At 35.3% G+C, this 19,581-nt stretch overlaps 1 protein-coding gene across 2 annotated transcripts in view; it reads left to right on the top strand.

Moving 5' to 3' along the window:
* The window catches only part of LOC129800611 (nuclear hormone receptor FTZ-F1), a 130,636-nt gene that overhangs the window by 54,191 nt on the left and 56,864 nt on the right, over positions 1 to 19,581 (top strand). For both annotated transcript variants that reach the window (XM_055845129.1, XM_055845128.1), the window contains exon 2: positions 18,312 to 18,698. In XM_055845129.1, the coding sequence (XP_055701104.1) occupies positions 18,312 to 18,698 (387 nt within the window). The remainder of the gene's footprint in view (positions 1 to 18,311; positions 18,699 to 19,581) is intronic.

The raw sequence follows: 19,581 nt of genomic DNA, 5'->3' as shown, positions 1-19,581 counted from the left end.
GCGGTACTTGTATGTCGGAAACTTTTGGTTATGAAGTGGATATTCACTGTGTGACTTAATGAGGTCCATTCTGTCCATTTCATTTCGAGGACGAGAGAAAAGATTGGCCAGAGAAATTGGGTCAAATGAGAACTTTGTTGTTCCTTCATCTTTTGTCGAATTGTGGGCGCTTTTTGGGGGTGTCAAGTTTCTGTGCTTATAGGAAGAGATGCTGTATGGGAAGATAGGAAAAGGTTCCATCTGAGGGACTATTTATGTCTCTGAAGGATATCTCTCAGAGTGATCCGTCTCCGTGGGCAGTGGGGCATGGGGAAAGGTGTCTTCCGATACTTGTCCCCCATAATTTCATGTGCTGCAGACAGTGAAATCGCTGAGTAAGAGTGAATGTGTCTGCCGAGAGTGAGAGTTGTACGATGATTGAATTTATTATTATTTAATAAGTTGTATAGTTTTTTTTTCCTCCTCTCCTCCTAACTCGGACGGGCAAAATGCGTTAAGTTGGTGTGTGACCCACTTTACGTTCTGGCCTAGTGCACTTGGCCAATTTTCCCTCAACGCTCTCGTCACACTCTCAACGTCGATTGCACAATCGCCAAGCCGCGATCTCTCTCTGTGTTTTGTTCCAAGTTGGCACGAGAGTCTCTGGATTTCTTAAGTTGGGACAACAATCAACCCAAAAGATCTTAATTGTGGTGATTTTTTTTGTCTTTTCGACTGTCTAAAACTTTTATCGGTTTTTTTCTCGTTTTTATAGGTTAAAAAGTGATATACTTTCTTGAATGTATCTACAAATATTTGTGGAAGTGATGAAACTCTAAAAATCTCAGTTTCTCATTCTGAGTAAATTTATTGGTTAAATTTAGATTTTGAGTTTTTTTTTTAAACCAAGTTTGTCAATATTTAATTAAAATTTTCTTGTTTGCTGTTTAATTGCAAATCTTTTCGTAGGAAGAGAAAATATTTTTATTTCTCCAATTGCAAAGTGCATTAAAAACTTAGGGGAATTATTGTTAGTTTTTCAGTTTTTCTCCAAAAGAACATTTTCATAGACTATTTATTGTTTTTTGTTCTTTCACTTGATACACAAACTTTCGCAGAAGAACTTGTCGATTCATCGGAAAACTTTCTCATTGCACTTTTTTTTTTGGTGTATAATGCAATTTTTTTCTTTTCCCCAAATGCACTTTATGCTGATTTTTGTATTCCTGTATTTTCTATTTATTTTTGTTTTTTTATTCATGACTTTTCATGTTGTTAGAGCTGAGTATCAATTCGTGAAAAAAAAAGTGTGTACTCTAAGGTTATGTCACGTGCAAAAATTTGCAAATTGTGCGACTTGTAAAAGTGTTTACTAGTGGTAAATACAGAGATATTGAGTGTGCAAAAAAAGTTGAGTTTTGAATGAAAACTTTCATTTAAGCAAATGCGAAAGTTAGGAAATTTTGTTTTTGTGAAAAAGATCTTGCAACTGGTGAAATTCAGATAGATGTTGACCTAATGCATAGTATGTAGCATTAAATTTTAGTAAGGGTCGCTTTTTTGGATAACGAATCCCTCAAAAGGAAAACTGCAGGGTAAAATATCCTGATTTGTATCACTTAGAGCAGGGCCTCTCGACATTTCATTTTTCCATACATTTTTGCATAGAGACACTGAAGACTATTGGCAAGTTTTTTCCTAAAGAGAATTGACTTATCAGTCTGATATATTTCGAAATTGTGCATTAAAAGCTATCTAAAAATACATATTTCATAATGTTCGCCGAAATAATACAAGAACTACGAGCAAATTTGTTTAAGTCGCGGTACAATTGATGCAAAATTTTTACAAGGAAAATTGAGAAATAGCTTCACTTTTTATTAAGCTTGATGGGCCCCTGCTTAGAGCAAAAATGGGCTATTTGAAAATGAAAACTCATAAGCAAGGGCGTGGTAAAGTCGGAAAGCAGATAAGCGGTCTTCAGACTAGAGATTTAGCCTAGTTCCTGAAGGTGTCATTAGTTTTTATTGCTTTTTTCTGAATCTAATAGGTTACTTATCTTTACACTAAGAGAAATCCGAAAAAGTTAAGCTCCAAATTCGACTGAACTAAATTGAATTTCTTGGGAAGTTTAAAAGAAGAAGAAGAGTACGAAAGAATGAGATAGACATATGCAAAGTATGTGAGAATGAAAAGTATTCGAATTTCGATTTATGAAATTTTCCAGATCTAAAAGTAATGCCAAAGCCATAAAATTGATCAATTTGGAATTTTAACTAGCTAATGTAACTTTTTGAACGTGTTTTAAGTAAAACTGAAACCTTTTATTCAGATAGGACGTGTCTTGAGAGAAATCCGAAAAAGTTAAAATAACATTCCGAAAATGTTAATTTTACCCTGCAGTATTGATCTGAAAACGGTGTAAATATTACCCTTTTTAGGTGTATTATGGGTTAAAGTTACCCTTCTTTCATGTTGATTTTACCCTTAGAAAGGTGTAAAATTAACATTAAAAAATGTTGATATATTTTTACACCCAAAAAGTGTTAAAGTTATGACGAAAAAAAGTTAATCGTATCCCCATTTTTTCTCATTGTAATAATCCAATTCAAAGTTGTTTTTTTTTTCTCTGAAAAATCTTGATTGATAAGAATTTAGAGCAGTTTAGCCATATGGTTAAGTTCTAGGACTGAAGTCTGTACTATATTTAGATTATTTTAAGGCATTTTCACCCAAAGAAATGTTTTTACCAGCTTGGTGAATTTTACTTCTCAAAATCAAAGACAAAGCAGTTATAGAATCCACTTTTTGTAACTTGTGACACGGCTAGAGGCCAAACGGTAAGATACATCTATTTCGGTCTTCGACGAACCCTCCATAAGTCAATATTATCTAGGACTGTTTTTTTTTATTTCTTTTTCGATTTTGACGATTTCTTTCATTTTCGAATATGATTCAGAGGTAGTCAAGGCGAATATTTCGTCCTTGGACACCTATGTTTGAAAACCATTTCGATATCGAATTTTCGAACATCAATGTTTAACCACTATGGATGGCCTATTTTTCAACCGATTTGCTTAAGTTTAGATTTTTTTGGAAGGTCTTGAAATTTCCAACCCGACCCAAGCTTTGTACAGAGACTAAATATCGAAAACTTAAAATGGATTCTTGGAATAATTTTGGGGAAACTTTTGAGCTTTTTCTCAAATAAAACTACACAGGAAAAATATTTTGTAAAATTTGTTCGTAATTGTTTGTGAAATCCTATGGAGGACTTACGAAATGCTCGTGAATCATATAACCCACAAACAAGTTCGTTTAAGCTTAATCTCAAGTTTGGTTTTGAAAGAAAAAAGAAAATTTCCTAAAAGAACGTGTCCGAAATGGATAGTCTTTATATCCGAAATATCTCAAAATTTAGGGTCCCTATAAAATGTTTTTGTTTATAATTTTTAAATAACCTCAAAAATTCAACTAAAATCGGAAATTCTCCGAATGTATTCACTTTAAATACCAAATGACATAATTTCAAATTCAGCTCCCTTCTTACGAAAATTCTGGGATGACATGATAACTTATTTTCGATACTATCGACTGTCGATTCTGAAATATTTAAACGATAGGTGTACTTCCTGTGACTAATATAGATATAAACAGCCATATTCTTTTCAAAATGTCACAATGAATGACTCGACAATGCGCAAAAAGGCGACATTCACTTAATCTAACAGATATAGATTTATCGATACTATCGATTCGATAGTGTCGACAAGTTATAATTCCACCCCTGGCTACGTTCTTGCATATAAGATAGGTCTCTTTTACCCTGAGCATTTTTTTTGGAAGTTAGTTTCTTCCTTAAACACTAGAAATTTTCATTAATTAATTTTAAACCGCGATAGCAGGTCATGCCTATCAATCCTCTCTAGTTCCTTAATAGCTAGTCTTAAGTTACACATTTTCTGCAAAAATTAGGTCAGATTCATCGAAATAATAAGGAAAATATGAAATGTTTATTTAAATATTTTCTATGGTAAAATCTTCGAAAATCTATTCATATTGATAGTTTTTATTCTAAAAAAAAATCCTATTTGAAGCATGGTACTGAATTAGATTATTCTACCGTAATCCTAAGCGAGTGATCAAATAAGAAAAGAAAATATTGCTAAATTCTCATGAAAGGTTGGCGGTTTTTTTTTGTTATCTATCTGTTCTTCCAAATGTGTAAACGTGCTAAAAGTAAGGATTTTTTCACTGACACATGCGTGGAATAGTGTGAGAGAAAATGTGATTAGAGGCAGTGAATTAGCTCAAGTGCACTGTGTTTTCAGGTCAATGCTATCAGCATAGCCACCAAAGAAACTACAGTGAAGCAAAAAAGGTGCTTTTAACCAATTTATTGGCATGTTAACAGATTAACAACTGAAAATTTACATTTCAAAGTCATTCACAATTATTTTTCTCTTCATTTGAATTTGGTGTATTATTAAAATATTGTGTGAGAGTGGGAAATAAATTAACTAAAAAAAACACCGTAGAACAATTTAGCAAATAATATACAGTGACGCCACAAAAATATATTATTTGATACTATTAAATTACTTTTTCAAAATGAAAAGTGGGGATATTCAATTGGATATTTTTATCTGAGATTTTTGAAGGTTTTACATATGAAAATTTCATTGAACAGGCATCTGTTTTTTGCTGCAATTTGTACTGACATGGCGAAATTTGTAAAATTGAGAAAAAAAGTAATGTGTATTTAAATTAATCTTCAATACCTAGTAATTAGAATTTTCACAGAAGTTGTCTTTCAATGCTTTTCAATTAAGTAACCTTTTGATTTTTTGGATTGAATAATCTAATTGCTGATAATTTTGATAATTAAGTAATAACAGATGTCCAATTCATGGGGAAAGTATTTAAAAAATAGTCAAAAACTCGCCCAAAAAACAAATCAATTTTAGGTACAAAATAGTTATCGGTTTATTACTGATTGAAACCGGTACAGATTTGACAGGAATGCCGATTTTTGACAAGTCTGGGTTCTGAACTCTATATACCGATTTGAAAGAAAAGTTTTCCGAATTGCAAACAATTTGTTTGAAACATCAACCAAAATAATAATACTAAGAATAATTTTAGAGAAAACAAATAAGATAAAATACTTTTTAAGGTTGTGAAAAAAAACTTTGTAGGGGAATTCTGTAATACTTTGAGAATGTCATATGACCAATTTTCGTGATAAATTCAGGAGTAGAACAACATTGATGCCTAAATAGAATCTATACAGAATACCTTTACTGGAAAGAAGTATTAAAAATATGATATATCGGTCTCTGAAATAGCACAGACGTAAGACGTGTCTTGAGAATCAAGGAGATAAAGTCCCTCCGGGTACGTCAGGGGTGGTTATCCTTTCAGGACAGGAAAACACGAATATTTTTCCCAAAGCTTTCGACATTACTTTAGCCACTGATGAAGGCGCGTTGTAGCGTCGAAAGCTTTGGGAAAAGTATTTGTGTTTCGTCAAAGTCAAAACTTGATACCTTATATCACAGAGATTTATTAAGCGAATTTAATCAATGAATACTCAATCGAAGGATCTCGAAAAATCCTATAAAATGGCGGTATAGATAAGTTTACAAGTCGACGACAAGGGACGCTCCAGGTTATCAAAGTTTTCGATTAACAAGAAATGTGTTAAGTTTCGAAACTATTCACCCGATTATAATGATCTTATAATATGTATGTCTCATACTTATAGAGAGAGATATGACTTTATTGTATTCATCGATTTCAGTAGAATTATTACATATTTTGATGTATTTTTCTAACTGTGATTTATTTATTTATTTTCCTTTGAAATCGTAGTCAGATTTTATAAGGCTGAATAGCCTTCCATAAACCTTGTTTCCATGCCGAGTTTCAGCTTTCTAGCTTTTCTCAGAGAGGAGTTATAGTGGAAAAGTCCTCATTTTGTATGGGGACTGATGGAAAGAGTGGTAGGGCAAAACGTATGTATTCACGGTTAAAGAGCATTACCCTTGATCCTATGCCATGTTTCTGATTTCTCCTTCTTTTTACACAAGAGTTATAGTGGAAAAAGTCGCTATTTTGTATGGGGGCTACAAGAACGAGTGGCGTATGGAGGAGTCTATATACATGGTTAAAAAGCCTTTCGTAAACCTTGATCCTATGCCGAGTTTCAGCTTTCTACCTTTTCTAAGAGGGGAGTTATAGTGGAAAATATCCACATTTTGTATGGTGGCTATTGGAAGGAGAGCTGGGGGGAGGGGGTAGTATCCATGGATAAATAGCTTAAGTCATACATTGACTCCATACCGAATTTCAAGAAGATCCTTTTAGCTGATGTTGAGTAATTCAACGTCAAAATAGTATTTTTTCGAAAGCATAAAGGTGTTTTTACAAGAACTCCCGGTGAATATCGTCCTGGATCTCGGTAGTTTTTCATCCTACACCATTACCTGTAAAATGCACCTAGTCCCATCTGTGGTCGCCACATACACCAACTCCCATACATTTTTGCCCAATGTCCTTTAACGGTCTTTTTGTTAATACATCCTAAAGTGAATAAATATTTAAAAGCAAAATGAATTCATTGACTATTCGAAGATAACATACATAATTTTAATTAATTTATTTGCATGGCCGAAATTACACTCAAAGTGTCCGAAATTAGAAGCTGGCCGATATTTGGCACACTTTCCCTATTTGTCCGAAAGCTTGTACTGCTTTAAACTTGTTTAGGACCTGGTTAGGTAGGCGGTTTCCGATAGACCACAAGCCGCTATCTCTAGTGATCTAGCCGTTTAATATCTAGATCTTATAGCCTCCGGGTGTATAAAGTCGATTGTTTTGAAAATTTTCTAATTTGCAGTTTTTTTTTTTATCTGAATCAATAAGGGTTTAAATCTAGAAATTTTTCTGTGGAGTTCGATAGCAATGAAATTAATAAGCAAATTGAGAAATGTCCATACCCTTATGTCTTTTAAAGACAATAAAATATTCTTCTTTTCTTCTCTACACATCTCTCTTCCAAAGCAGTTAAGTCTTTTGCAAATGGATTGCCAATGTGGAGGCTCAATTTCGACATGTTGTGCGAATTGGAAGGCAAATTTTCGACATGGCAAAAGTCCACGAAAAAATTTCTCTCTATTGCCAAAGACATAGTAATAAATGTGAAATATTGTTTTTGGATTTTGGACTGAAAATTGGCGAAAGGGGTTAAAGTGGTGTCTTAAAGATTGTGACATATAAAGAAAGTGTTCAGATGAGGGAATCCCATCTTGCATAAGTCGGAAAAGAAAAGAAGAAGTTATTACTGTAACATCCTACTTTCTTCCCAAAAACCCATTTTATTTTGCAAGACTCCCAAGTTTTTCATCACCATTCCATCGGCTTCTTCAGAGACCTTTCTTCCGTTTACATGTCTCATACTTTCTAAATCTTTCGGTCTCTCTCTCAATTGCCAATAAATTTACCCTAGTTATAGGGTTCTTAGGTTGAAATGGGCGAAAGAAAATTTCCTCAAAATAATCAAATAAGTAAGAAAAGGAACATGTCCCGTTTCTTGCTGTTTCTGTTTACACAACTATTTATTGAGAATTTATGCTTTTCGACTCAAAACAACCATCAACCCCCTGCGGATAGTCCATACAAAGAAAGGCACAATATCGGGTGAATAGGTAAAAAAAAGATATTTGCAGTAATATAGTAAAAGCAAGATTGTAAAACAATAAACGGGACCTTCCCTAACTGTAAGATGCTTCTTCAGCCTTTACTTATTTTTTCACAACCTCCTTCAGAAGGGATTTCAGGCCAGGAGGTACTGTTGTAAGAGTTATCTATTCTTTCCATTAATTTTCTCAAATATTGACAAATATTGTCAAATATGACTCAACGTTAATGCTTCAATTAACACCCAGCTTTAAGTAATATTAGACCTTATCGGTAAGATCTGAATAGTAAGCCTTAATTAAGGACTGAATTTTCCTACGTAATTAATGGCGGACGAATGAAACCAGGGACATGACATTTCTTATGTTTCCCATATCTTTCTAGCGTGCCGAAAAAACTTTTGAGTTTATTAGCTGTTTTCTGTCAGTGTAGAATGAATTAGCAAAATCTATAAATACAAAATAAAAGCCAATTTAATATTGAATAGGCAACGAAAACTACAAATTGGCAACCTACGTAGTTTTGGAGATATCTCGTGAAATGTGTACGAAAACAGGAATAAATTTACACTAAAATCGGTCTCATTTTTCAGAACACTGAGAAAAAAAGAGGGTGGGATTATCATTTTTTCGTCAGAATTTTAACACTTTTTAAGTGTAAAAATATATCAACATTTTTAATGTTAATTTTATACCTTTTTCAGAGTAAAATTTACATGAAAAAGGGTAACTTTAACCCCTAATACACCTAAAATGGGTAATATTTACACTGATTTTGGATCAATACTGCGGGGTAAAATATGGTAGAAGCTACAAGGATATAGTGATATATTTTATCTAACCAATATTAACGATTTCACACTATCATTATTACACTCTTCTCTACACGAAACGTATCAACGCATTATTTATTGTTATAAATAAAATCACTAAAATCACTGAAAATCCTTGCGTAAATTTTAAAACAAAAAGAAATAAAAGGAAAATATTCCATCTTGTCAGTGATAGCTGAGCAACACTCGGTAATATAATTTTCGTAGTTCCAATGCTCACCGATATGAGCGCAAAATAGTGTCCGTCGAGTATCTTTTCTAAAAGGGTTTTTCAATGGGGGCTTTTTATTAGTAAGGTATGACAGATAAGGGTTAATACAGGCTTTAATTAACGGCAACGGGATAGTTGATTATTTTGGGTGTTATTTCGGACACCTAGCTTGCAATTCCGGACAGAGTTTCCGTGTTCTTCGGGTACTCTTTTAAATGGTTTTGTACAGTATTTTGATGGTACTCTGATAAAAATCGCTCGTAAAAGTTTTGTGAAATCTCCTTGCCCCATATAGAAAAGTAACAAGATGTTTGGCTACCCCTGTCGCCATAGGGATTTTTGTAAAATCTTTTCATTTTCAAAAAGATATCTTGTTGATACCGGATACTGCACATTTTTTACTAATAATATACAAAATCTTGTAAAAGTTTTGTCAGTATTCTTTTTTTTTATTCACCAAAAAATGACGATTTTGTAGTCGGAAATGGTCTCTAAAGTCCTATTTAACCATTTCCTGCAGACAGCATACCGGCGTATAATTGCTATATATAACAAAAAGCATGAAAATCGTGATTATTATATCCAGCAAATTGATAAACAATTTGACAGAAAATATTCCAAGACCATTTTGAGAGAAAGGGATAAAAATGAAAGAGAAAACGATATATTTTGCAACGCCATCTATTGAGAAATTCCCATGAAAACCAGATTTTGAGAAAACTTTTACAAGAATTTTGTTAATCAATTTTGGTGGATTCGGTTTTAACAAGAAATCTTGTTGAAAATGAAAAGATTTTACGAGAATCCCTATGGCGACAGGGGTAACCAAACATCTTGTTACTTTTTCATATAAATTGACTTATTTTACAAATTTTTTACGAGATTATTTACAAGATATTTTTTTCAGAGTAGAAACAAAGCTGCCATAGTTTCTCTAGTCATTGTGCACAATTTTCGAAGAAAATTCATAATTTTATTCAATTTATTTATAGTGTTCCATGGGATTTCGTTATTAAAATAGTCCTTTCTCGCTCTTAGCTGCACAATTGACCGTGGTGCCACATATAAGATTAATATTAATATTAAGAAAAGCTGGAAAGAGAGGTATATAGTATGCAAATTTCAAATGGAAAATCATGTATGTTAGAAAGAGTACACTCTAGTGGAGTAATACGATGAGTAAGATATTACTGTTCGTAGTAATTGCTTTCTGAATCGTATTACAGCCAATTCGAGCAATTTTCCAAGCGTTCCAACTGTGATTCGGTCAGTTTTCGAGCGAAACGCGAGAGAGAGGCATGATAAAACACTTGCTATCTTTTTTTGGCATTCTCGCAGTTCAGAAAGTATTAATCTTAATATCAATCTTATATGTGACATGGTCATGAGTGTTTTGTTGTAATTCCGGACACTCAATGTGTCCGGAATTTCAAGCTGTGTCCTAATAATGACAATTTCACACAAATTTCAGCAGTTCGCCAAGCTAAGACCCTTTGTCACCCCTTTTTTCATTGTGTCAATAATTTAGGAAAAAAAGGAGAACTAGTTTTCGGCACGTTTTTGATAGTTTTTACTGTTTCTGCAGAAATGACAAGAAAGTTTCTCTCTGGATTACGTCCTTTCGTTTATTTGTTTATGATCCTTTTATGACTTTATTGGCTCAAGGCATTTTTGGGTTATGTGGAATTTTTTTTTGAAAATTTTCTAGTATGCAATATGTTGACAAAATTTTGTGGAAGATTATTTCTGTAATCCAATCATTTTTGTTAGTGTCCTCGGTCAATGAGGATATACTTTCTGACTCTTGGGAAAATTTCAATTGGATTTTCTCTCTTCTTGATTTTGTGTTGAAGGAAAAAGACAATTCCTGTGAAGGCTGTTGCGTATATTGTCTCTTGAGAGATAGGATATTGAAGAGTAATTTTGTTGCTTCTATCTCTCTTGATAATTAAAGAAAAAAACTACAATTGTAAGGGTAATATTAAAACAGGGGCCTCTCATCATTTCATTTTTCCATACATTTTTGCATAAAGGCACTGAAGACTCTTGGCAAGTTTTTTCCTAAAGAGAATTGACTTATCAGTCTGATATATTTCGAAATTATGCATTAAAAGCTACCTAAAAATACATATTTCTTAATGTTCGCCGAAATAATACAAGAACTACGAGCAAATTTGTTTAAGTCGCGGTGCAATATCTGCAAAATTTTTACAAGGAAAACTGAAAAATAGCTTCACTTTTTATTAGGCTTGATAGGCCCCTATTTATCTATGAAATTTTCGTTGTTGAGATTGATTCCTTGAAGATGATGATGATGAGATTGATAGGGAAATTAAATGTGAAATTGAATTGTGAGGGACAGAGTGAAATGTGAAGGTTTCTCGTCTAATACAATATATATTTTTTATAGGCTCTTTTTGGTATATTGATTGCCTTCCAATGAATTTTCGTGGTAATCGAATAATAGATTATTTTCTTCTTTTCGTTCTTGTCGGAGGGACAATAACATTCTATCAATCCTAGGTTGGGAAAATCGGAAAATTCATTGGATTTATTTTATTTTGGCTTTTAGTAGATTTTTTTTTTGGAGATAAGTGGAGGCGGTTGGAGACGTTTTGAGGCAAAAATATATATTAAATTCTCAAGATTACGATATTTAGCATCCAACACACATGTACAATTGATATAATGCTGTTGCTGTGGCGTCAATTTTACTCTCGGCGAGCGTGAGAGGGAGATGGAAGATTCAAAAAGTGGGTTAGTAGGTCGCGAGGCGGTGGGATCTCCTCTCCCTTCCCGCCCATACTCAGATGTCTCTCTTGATCTGCCCCTTTGGCGTCTCCCCCTCGCGAAGCAAAAGAAAAAAAAATCAGCGCGTCAGTGCGCCGATTCGATTGCCACTCTTGCTCCCGAGCACTGCGCATTCACGACGATCACGTTGATGATGATGATGATATTGTGTAATGACACACATACACACAGTCACTCGATGGAAATATAGCTCTCTGTCCCACTTCATCCTGCACCAAGGAGTGCCAAGCCCCTCATGAGAGCGATAAGAGCGAGACAATAGTCTCTCTCTCTTAATCACTTGGAGGTCTTCACCATGTTGGGCAACTGCGTCATCGGAGTCTCCATCTCGTGCCATTTGTCCTAAAAATGTTTGACATTTATCTAATGTCAAAATTACCCCTCCCCCAGGGGTTAGATCTACCCCCATAACAGGTGTTAAACTGTCAAAATTCAAAATCTTTCCACCCAAAATTCCCAGTCTCTAAAAAATAAATAAAAATCGCGCTTATTGCACAAAAGCCTGTCTGGTTTTGAGTGCTCCAATGCAAATTCCCCAAATGAAATCGAAAGCAATGTTGAGAAAAAAAACGCGCAATATCGCGGTGTGTGTGTCCAAAAAGTAACGAAAATAAAAAAGTTAAAGAGCAAGAGAAACGAAAAGTGTAAAAAGAAACATACACATGTGTAAAAAAAAGAAGAATAATGAAAAAAGCCATCGAATGTGTGCGTTCTCTAACATAGACCTGAATCGCGAAAGTAGGTCGCCGCCACACTTTCACTTATTACATGATTCTCAAATCATTCTCCATTGTGTCACAATACATTTACAATGAAAAAAAAGAAGAAAAATAACATGAGACATGCGGAGTTGGATGAAAATCAGGTATAAGGTGAGCTTTAAGCTCATCGTGACATTGGCAAGGATCAGATCAAGGATATCTACTATGTTTTTGTGTACTACTTTGCTATTTATTCTCTAGAGAAGACAGTCACAATCACAATTTAATTGTATTAGATGCAAATGGGAATTTGCAAATTTTGTATTTGTGACTGATTGTTGAAAGTTCCTCATCACCTGCATCTGTGATTGTCCCAGGAGGGTTTTTGTGGGTGGACTTCGGTAGTCTGAATCATTTACCCTACACAGTAAAAGAAAAATACAAGGATAATCGTTGGTTTGCTTTTTTACCACGATTATTCTTGTAAAGTTACACAAATTATGTATTTCAACAAAACGTGTAATCTGAAAATGTGTAATTTAAATTTTATGTAATTGTAAACCATGTAATCAACTGGGAATGATTACACAGTTGTGTACATTTTCTTACATATTTCGTGTAAAGTTACACAGTTTTCAAATAAAATGTGTACAAATTACACAGTTTTCATACAGAATATGTACAAATTACACAAATATGTATCAGTACACACGATTACATGTTTAATGTAAAATTTACAATGAAAATCATGGTAAAGCAGCCAAAAAGTTTTTACTGTGTAAAGGTGTTGTTCTGGAGACTGTGGACCACTTTGTAGGAATGTCCAGCATTAAATACTGGGAAAGGTATCTCCTGTCTATCAAAGAAGTAGGGTCATTGCCCAAAAGAATATTCAGGTTTATTAATGAAACCAATTGATTTTGAACCCAAACAAGGCACACAGGGGGTACAAAGGGCATTTTAAACCTAGGTATCAGATAATCTATTTTAAAAAAATCTAATCTAGGGTGAAAGGAACACCTATTGACACTTTAAGAACTCGTGTCAGGACTTATTGACGCCCTGGTGACATTAGCTCTGAAAAATGCGACCGGTTTTAGTGTAAATTTTTCCCTGTTTTCGTACACATTTCACTAGATATCTCCGAAAGTAAGTAGGTTGCCAACTAGGGGTTTTCGGTTGCCCATTCCATATTAAATTGGCTCTTAGATTATATTTGTATTTTTTGCTAATTCATTCCACAATGATAGAAAACACCGTATAAACTCCAAAGTTTTTTCGGCTCGCTAGAAACATATGGGAAACATAGGAAATGTCATGCCCCTGCCCTACTCTGTACCATTTGGAATACGAAATTCGAACTCTTATCGAAATACGCAGATTAATAAAAAAAACGTTATATTATTAACGGTAAAGTGTCAATAGGGGTTCCCTGTCGAAGAGGTGTTCCTTCGACCCTAATCCCAGAAGAGGCTTTGTCGATGGACATGGTAGTTTGGAGTCTGGACCCATTATCCTTGGCGACTCATTACTACTTAAAATACTTAGAAACACTAAGTTAAATGACGTGTTAAGTCCTAAATCTAAAAAAAAAACACAGTTAAGAAACCTAGTTGGTCTGCTTACGGGACACTGTGCTCTTGATTCCCATTTAAAAGGAATTGCCATTGAAACATCCCAACCTAGAACTTAATTGTCAATTGGACAAATATCTGGCATGATATGTATAGGTAGGGGACTTTCCGGTTATGTCCAGTGGGTTTTTTAGTCACCCTACAAAAAAAAATACTTCTTCAATCTTGCTCAAAGCCTTCGGTCCTGGGTATAGACCTTTTTCAGTTGTCGACTAATCTATGTTTTTTTCGAAGTCGGCCACTGAATAAGGTCTATAACCAGAACCAAAAATTCTGGCCCGAAGTGTCGCCTATCTTAGACTTTATAGTTCTTTATTAAGGATGTCAAAATGGAATTATAAATAATAAAGGGGATGGGTACAACAGACTGACTAGTCGCAGAGCACGGACCTGTTCTCATTGCAAAGTAAGTTGAGGCGTCGATCTCGAGGCAGGCAGGACAAGGTATCTGAATCAAATTCAGGATCTTGCCTTGGATCGCTAAGGGATCGACCGCGAACATCTTTCTTCGACCCCGATTGGAACAAGTAAAACTTCACAGTCATACGAAAGAGGAGGACTTATGGGAATGCACATATTGCCCAATAATTCTTGATTTAGGTTAGGACAATTAAGCCCCTATAGAGTTGATGCTAGGAACTCAAAAGTTCTAGAAAATTAAAGTTTCCATTATATATCTTGTGCAATATGAGTTCTTGAAACTTTAGCACTTTGGTGGTTTTCCTACGTTAAAAAACGATGAAGCAAAGTTTCCTACGCTGGAGTATTCTAAAGAGTCGTAGTATTTTGTAAGACCTTTCATATATGCCCTTAATCATGAAATTCGGTGTAATGGAACCGGAAATACTTAAACTTTGAGCTCAAGATCTACTGATTCTCTCTGGCATGTTGCCTGTGAAGTTGAAGTCAAAAGCTCACTTTTACATAAAAACACGTATGGGAATTTCTCTGTATATGCGATCGTTACGCGAAATAATTTAAAAATGACGACTGGCCCCTTTTTGGAAGTTACTGATTCCTATGGAGGGATAAATATACTAGATTTCTGTCTAAATCATTTTTCCCAATCGAAAATTCCCAATCGAAATACTAAGAAATTAAATGCAAATATCACTTCAAATGGAACGTTCTTAAATCGTGCGCAATTCAACTCGAGAGAGAGAGAGAGATAGAGACACACATAACTCACTTGACAAACGTCTGGCGGCGCTGCGGTTGCAAAAAATCTCTAAAATGCCACAAAATATTTTCTTCTCTATTTTATCCTTATTAGCAGGTTGTGTCCCTTCTTGCGATACGTACTTTTGCATTCCTTATTAACCAAAATAGTCTTGTACAAAAGGGTTTTTCTCAAACTTATCCTGAATTTTGGGACAGCTCAAAAGAATATGAGTCTTCTAGCTTAAAATTTCATCCCAATGTTTTTGTTGTAATATCGACAATTATTCAGCAGCAGTTTTCAGGAGCAATTTTCGTCAAAAATTGCATTTTTGACAGAATTTTGACGTTTCTGCCTGCAGCACTGTAGCCAATTTCCTTCAAAAAAGCAATATTTGACGAAAATTGTTCTCAATGTGTAGACACCTTTAGTGTTAGGTTAGTTGACTCCCTACAACAGTGATTGTGCATAATTTTTGATTGACGAAAAAATGAGAGGGAAGATTGGTTGATATCGCGATGCCTGCCTTAACATAAAATGTCTTTTGGGTGGTGAGTAAAGAGAGAGAGAAGGAGAGTCAGAGAGGAATTTACATCAACTCTCGCTTTTTTCTGATTCTCTTTAAGTCTCTCTCTCATTGTCGATTGTGACGTGTGTATTGAGCAAAAAAAACGTCGTCAGAGCCAATATCAACCGCGACAAACATAATTTTCAAAATTGGTTGTTGTCTTACTCTGGTAATCCCACTTCTGCCGTGTTGGAAAAAAAAATAGGCAAGTTGGGGTATATGTGAGTGCGAAAAGGAGGGTATGGGTTTTTAATTGAAAGTGTTTTTGGGATGGTATAGGTTGTCTCGTTCTGTTGAATGGGTTGGGTGTCGTCTGAGCGTGTGAGGTGCTATGGCGTGGATGGTTGGAAAAGGATAGTGATAGTCTGTACACTGTTGATTTGTTGCAACAACACAATATTTCCACAACATTTTTTTTCGCGTGTGCTGTGAGTTAACTTCAAAAAATTTTTTGGGTCACTGTGTATTGAGCTTGTGGAGTTCTCTCTCGGTGTTTTTTTTTTGGCTCGCCCCCACCTACCCTATCCCTCCCAATTGGATTTTTTTTTGTGTGGAGCCCCACTACACCCCTCTCCGTGCGTCCACATGGTGCCGGACTGTAGCTCAGTGATACTCAACATTGAATATTTTGTACTAGTGACACCAAGTACTGTAATAGCAATGTGTGAGCTAAGTGGCTGTTTTTGCTCTCTCTCTGGGTTTTGAGCTCTTTTGAGTAGTGTGGCGCGGGATTCTCAATTTCAAGTTGAGTTAGTCAATCGTGGTTCGTGTTCGCTTCAAGTCGTGTTCTACAATCGAAGGCACAATTTTTCTCGGACAGCAATCGCTAAGATTTATCAGTTTTTATTATTATTAAAAAGTATTTTGTACAAATTCAATCAGTTTCAACTGAAAATAGTTGTTCTGGATACAAGGATTCCCTTGTCCAGATTTACACACATTCTAAGGATTATTGAGTGATTGTGGAATATTTTATTGAAATTCAATATTAGAGTGTTTTGGAAACTTTTCCTGAGGATTTTGTTTTTGAGGACAAGTTACCTTTCTGGATAATCTCATCTTGTGTACCTGGGATTTAAAGTGATTCACAATCAAGCTATTGGTTCATTTGGTGTATCACACCAGAAAGGAAGATTGAATACAACTGTTTTGTGTGAAAGTGAATGGGATAAAGTGTGATAAAGAGGAATTGTATAAAAGTGGTGCTTTTTTTTCGTTGAATTTATATCGTTGATAGTGGCTTTTTCTAGTATAAGACCTCTCTTCCTTTGGGGATATATATATATATTGAGGTCTCTTCAAATGCCGCCAAATGAAAATTCTCTGGACAAGAGTTAAAGAGTGCAATCAATTGACCCAGAGATTTTTAGTGTAAACAAGAAGAGAGTATCGGGACGTGGTACTTCTCACTTGGGTTTAGATAGAAGCAACTATTCAACCATGGTGTGGACAATGATTGTCAATTGCACTGTCCGCACTATACAAATGAACATAAAGAGAATTATACCACATCGTGTTGTTATTTTCAATGGACGACTATAGCGTGAGGATTTTTTTGTGTGAAGAAATCTTGTATCACGTTTCAAAGGATATTTCTTGAAAGTCCTATATGAAGACAGAGACACGTCCCTGGATTATCAGTTTGGATTAGTTTTTGAACACAGTTTAGAAGGAGTGTGAATACTTTCTGTAGTTTGTTCTTCAGTATTTTTTTCTTGTTTGGTTTCTCTTTTGTGTGATAAGAGAGATTGATACTAGAAACAGAAAACTCCTAAGGAAAACTTTGTGCAATGTTTGTGTCTTTTTGGCTATAGAAAGTAAAAAATCAATCAGTAAACTGTATCAGATCGCAAAGTGATTCTAAGACGAAGAATAATTGCTTATAAGTGTCACATGTGCAATTAAAGTATCTTTGAAAACAACAACTATTTTTCCTGAATCTCAAATTGTTGATAGCATTGTGAGATTTGTGTGTGCCCACTCAAAATCCCAAAGGATATTATCACAAGGATTTACAGTGTTTGATAGTGATATATAGATGTTTGTGGAGGGTGGTGGGCAAAGTTGTTTTGTTTTTGGCAAAAAGAAGAGAACAACTCTCAAATTCCGTCCAGAAATTTGTGCTTTTTCAACAACAAAGTCGCCTTGTTCCCTTTCTTGTCCTCTGGAATTGGTTTGATCTGCAAATTCTTTGCTAAAAGGAACTGAACTATCCAGATTTTTCTGAGTAGATTTTCGCGATAAAAGAGAGACAGAAAAGTGGCAAAAAAAAAGGACAATTGATACAGTGGTAAAGAATGTTATTAGATATGGAGCAACAGCATTCAGCAGTGTTGATGTCACTCAACATTTCACCCTTTTCGATGAATCTGAATGAATCCTCGAGTCCACCGCATGGTGCCACGTCAAATAGTGGTGCTGGGGGTGGTGGTATAGCAGGTGGTATGCCACCTCCACAGTATACCACTTACACAACATCAGCTGCCACAGGGAACAATCCCACGGGCAATTCCACAGGAACACCACAACCAATGCATCAGCATATGAGTAACAACAACAATAACAATTCATCGACTATTCCGGCGTCTGTCCTAACGTCACAGCAACAATCCAATTCCACCCAACATCATCATCACCATCAACAGCAGCAACAGCAACAACAACAACAATCTAGCTATTCTATGTACAATTTTGACACACAGTACATGTTTTCAGCTGGATATTCCGATGGAGGAGCCGGAGCTGGGGCAGCTGCAGGGACTGCTGGGGCTGCTGCAGGTGCGGGTGCACTTGGTGCAGCAACCCAGCAGAGCTACATCTCCCTGCTGCCCGGCGTTGGCAGTGGCATGGTTCCATGCGATCAAACCGATCTTAAGGATTTGATCGAGGAACTGTGCCCCGTTTGTGGTGACAAAGTCTCCGGTTATCACTATGGCTTGCTAACGTGTGAGTCCTGCAAGGGTTTCTTCAAGAGAACCGTGCAGAACAAGAAAGTTTACACCTGTGTGGCCGAACGACAGTGTCACATTGATAAGACACAGAGGAAACGCTGCCCCTTCTGTCGCTTCCAAAAGTGTCTCGAGGTCGGAATGAAACTAGAGGGTAAGTCCCTATTTTATTTTTTCTTACAATTCCCAATCTTTACGTTCAGTAATAACCTTTCCGATTTGACAGCACTTTCCCTTAATTCTTGAAATATAAGTGCGATGAGTCACATTTATTGAAAAACATGGAAAAGATTTAGTCATTATGAAGCTTGGGACCTTGCAAAGCATGGCCACTCTGCCACAGCAAGCTGAACTTCGTACCAATTTGACAAGTACCAAATTTTAAATTTGACCGTTAATACACTGAGAAAAAAATGGGATATGAAGTGGAAATTACTTAGTTTTCAACAGAAATAAAGGTAATTTTCGATGAAAACGCATCTCCAGAGCTTATTGAATCCTCTATTGACTCACAGGAACTTAATAGGACTTGTGCTGTAATAAAATTATAGCATTTTATCTTATAAATTATAGCATTTAATTTGTACTGAGCCACAAATTTAATAAAATGCGATATTTTCACTATAGCACAAGTTTTATTAAGTTTCTGGGAGGCAATACAGGATTCACTGAGGCTCTGAGAATGGAATTTGTGTGTAATTTCCACTAAAACGCTGAAAAACCACTTTGTTTTCATTTCAATTTGCACTACTTTTTTTTCTCAGTGTACCTTCCGAAATTTGGTACTGTCAAATTGGTACGTAGTTCAGGCTGCTCTCTCCCACACAGATTCGAAGGACCCAAATAGATTCAGGCTGATCGGAAAACTCGGCTCGAAAAATTTGGCTGTAAAGATTTATCCTAAACTGTTATATATAAATTTTATAAATATTGTACACTCTTTGATTGATGACGAAAAAGAGAGGATTAAAATCTTGCGACATTGCGTACTATCATATTCTTCTTGTATTTTATGTAAGGATGTCGAACTCACTCGG

This window comes from Phlebotomus papatasi, chromosome 2, assembly GCF_024763615.1.
Source record: "Phlebotomus papatasi isolate M1 chromosome 2, Ppap_2.1, whole genome shotgun sequence".
Taxonomy (NCBI): Eukaryota; Metazoa; Arthropoda; class Insecta; order Diptera; family Psychodidae; genus Phlebotomus; species Phlebotomus papatasi.
This window is presented reverse-complemented; position numbering and strand designations above follow the sequence as displayed.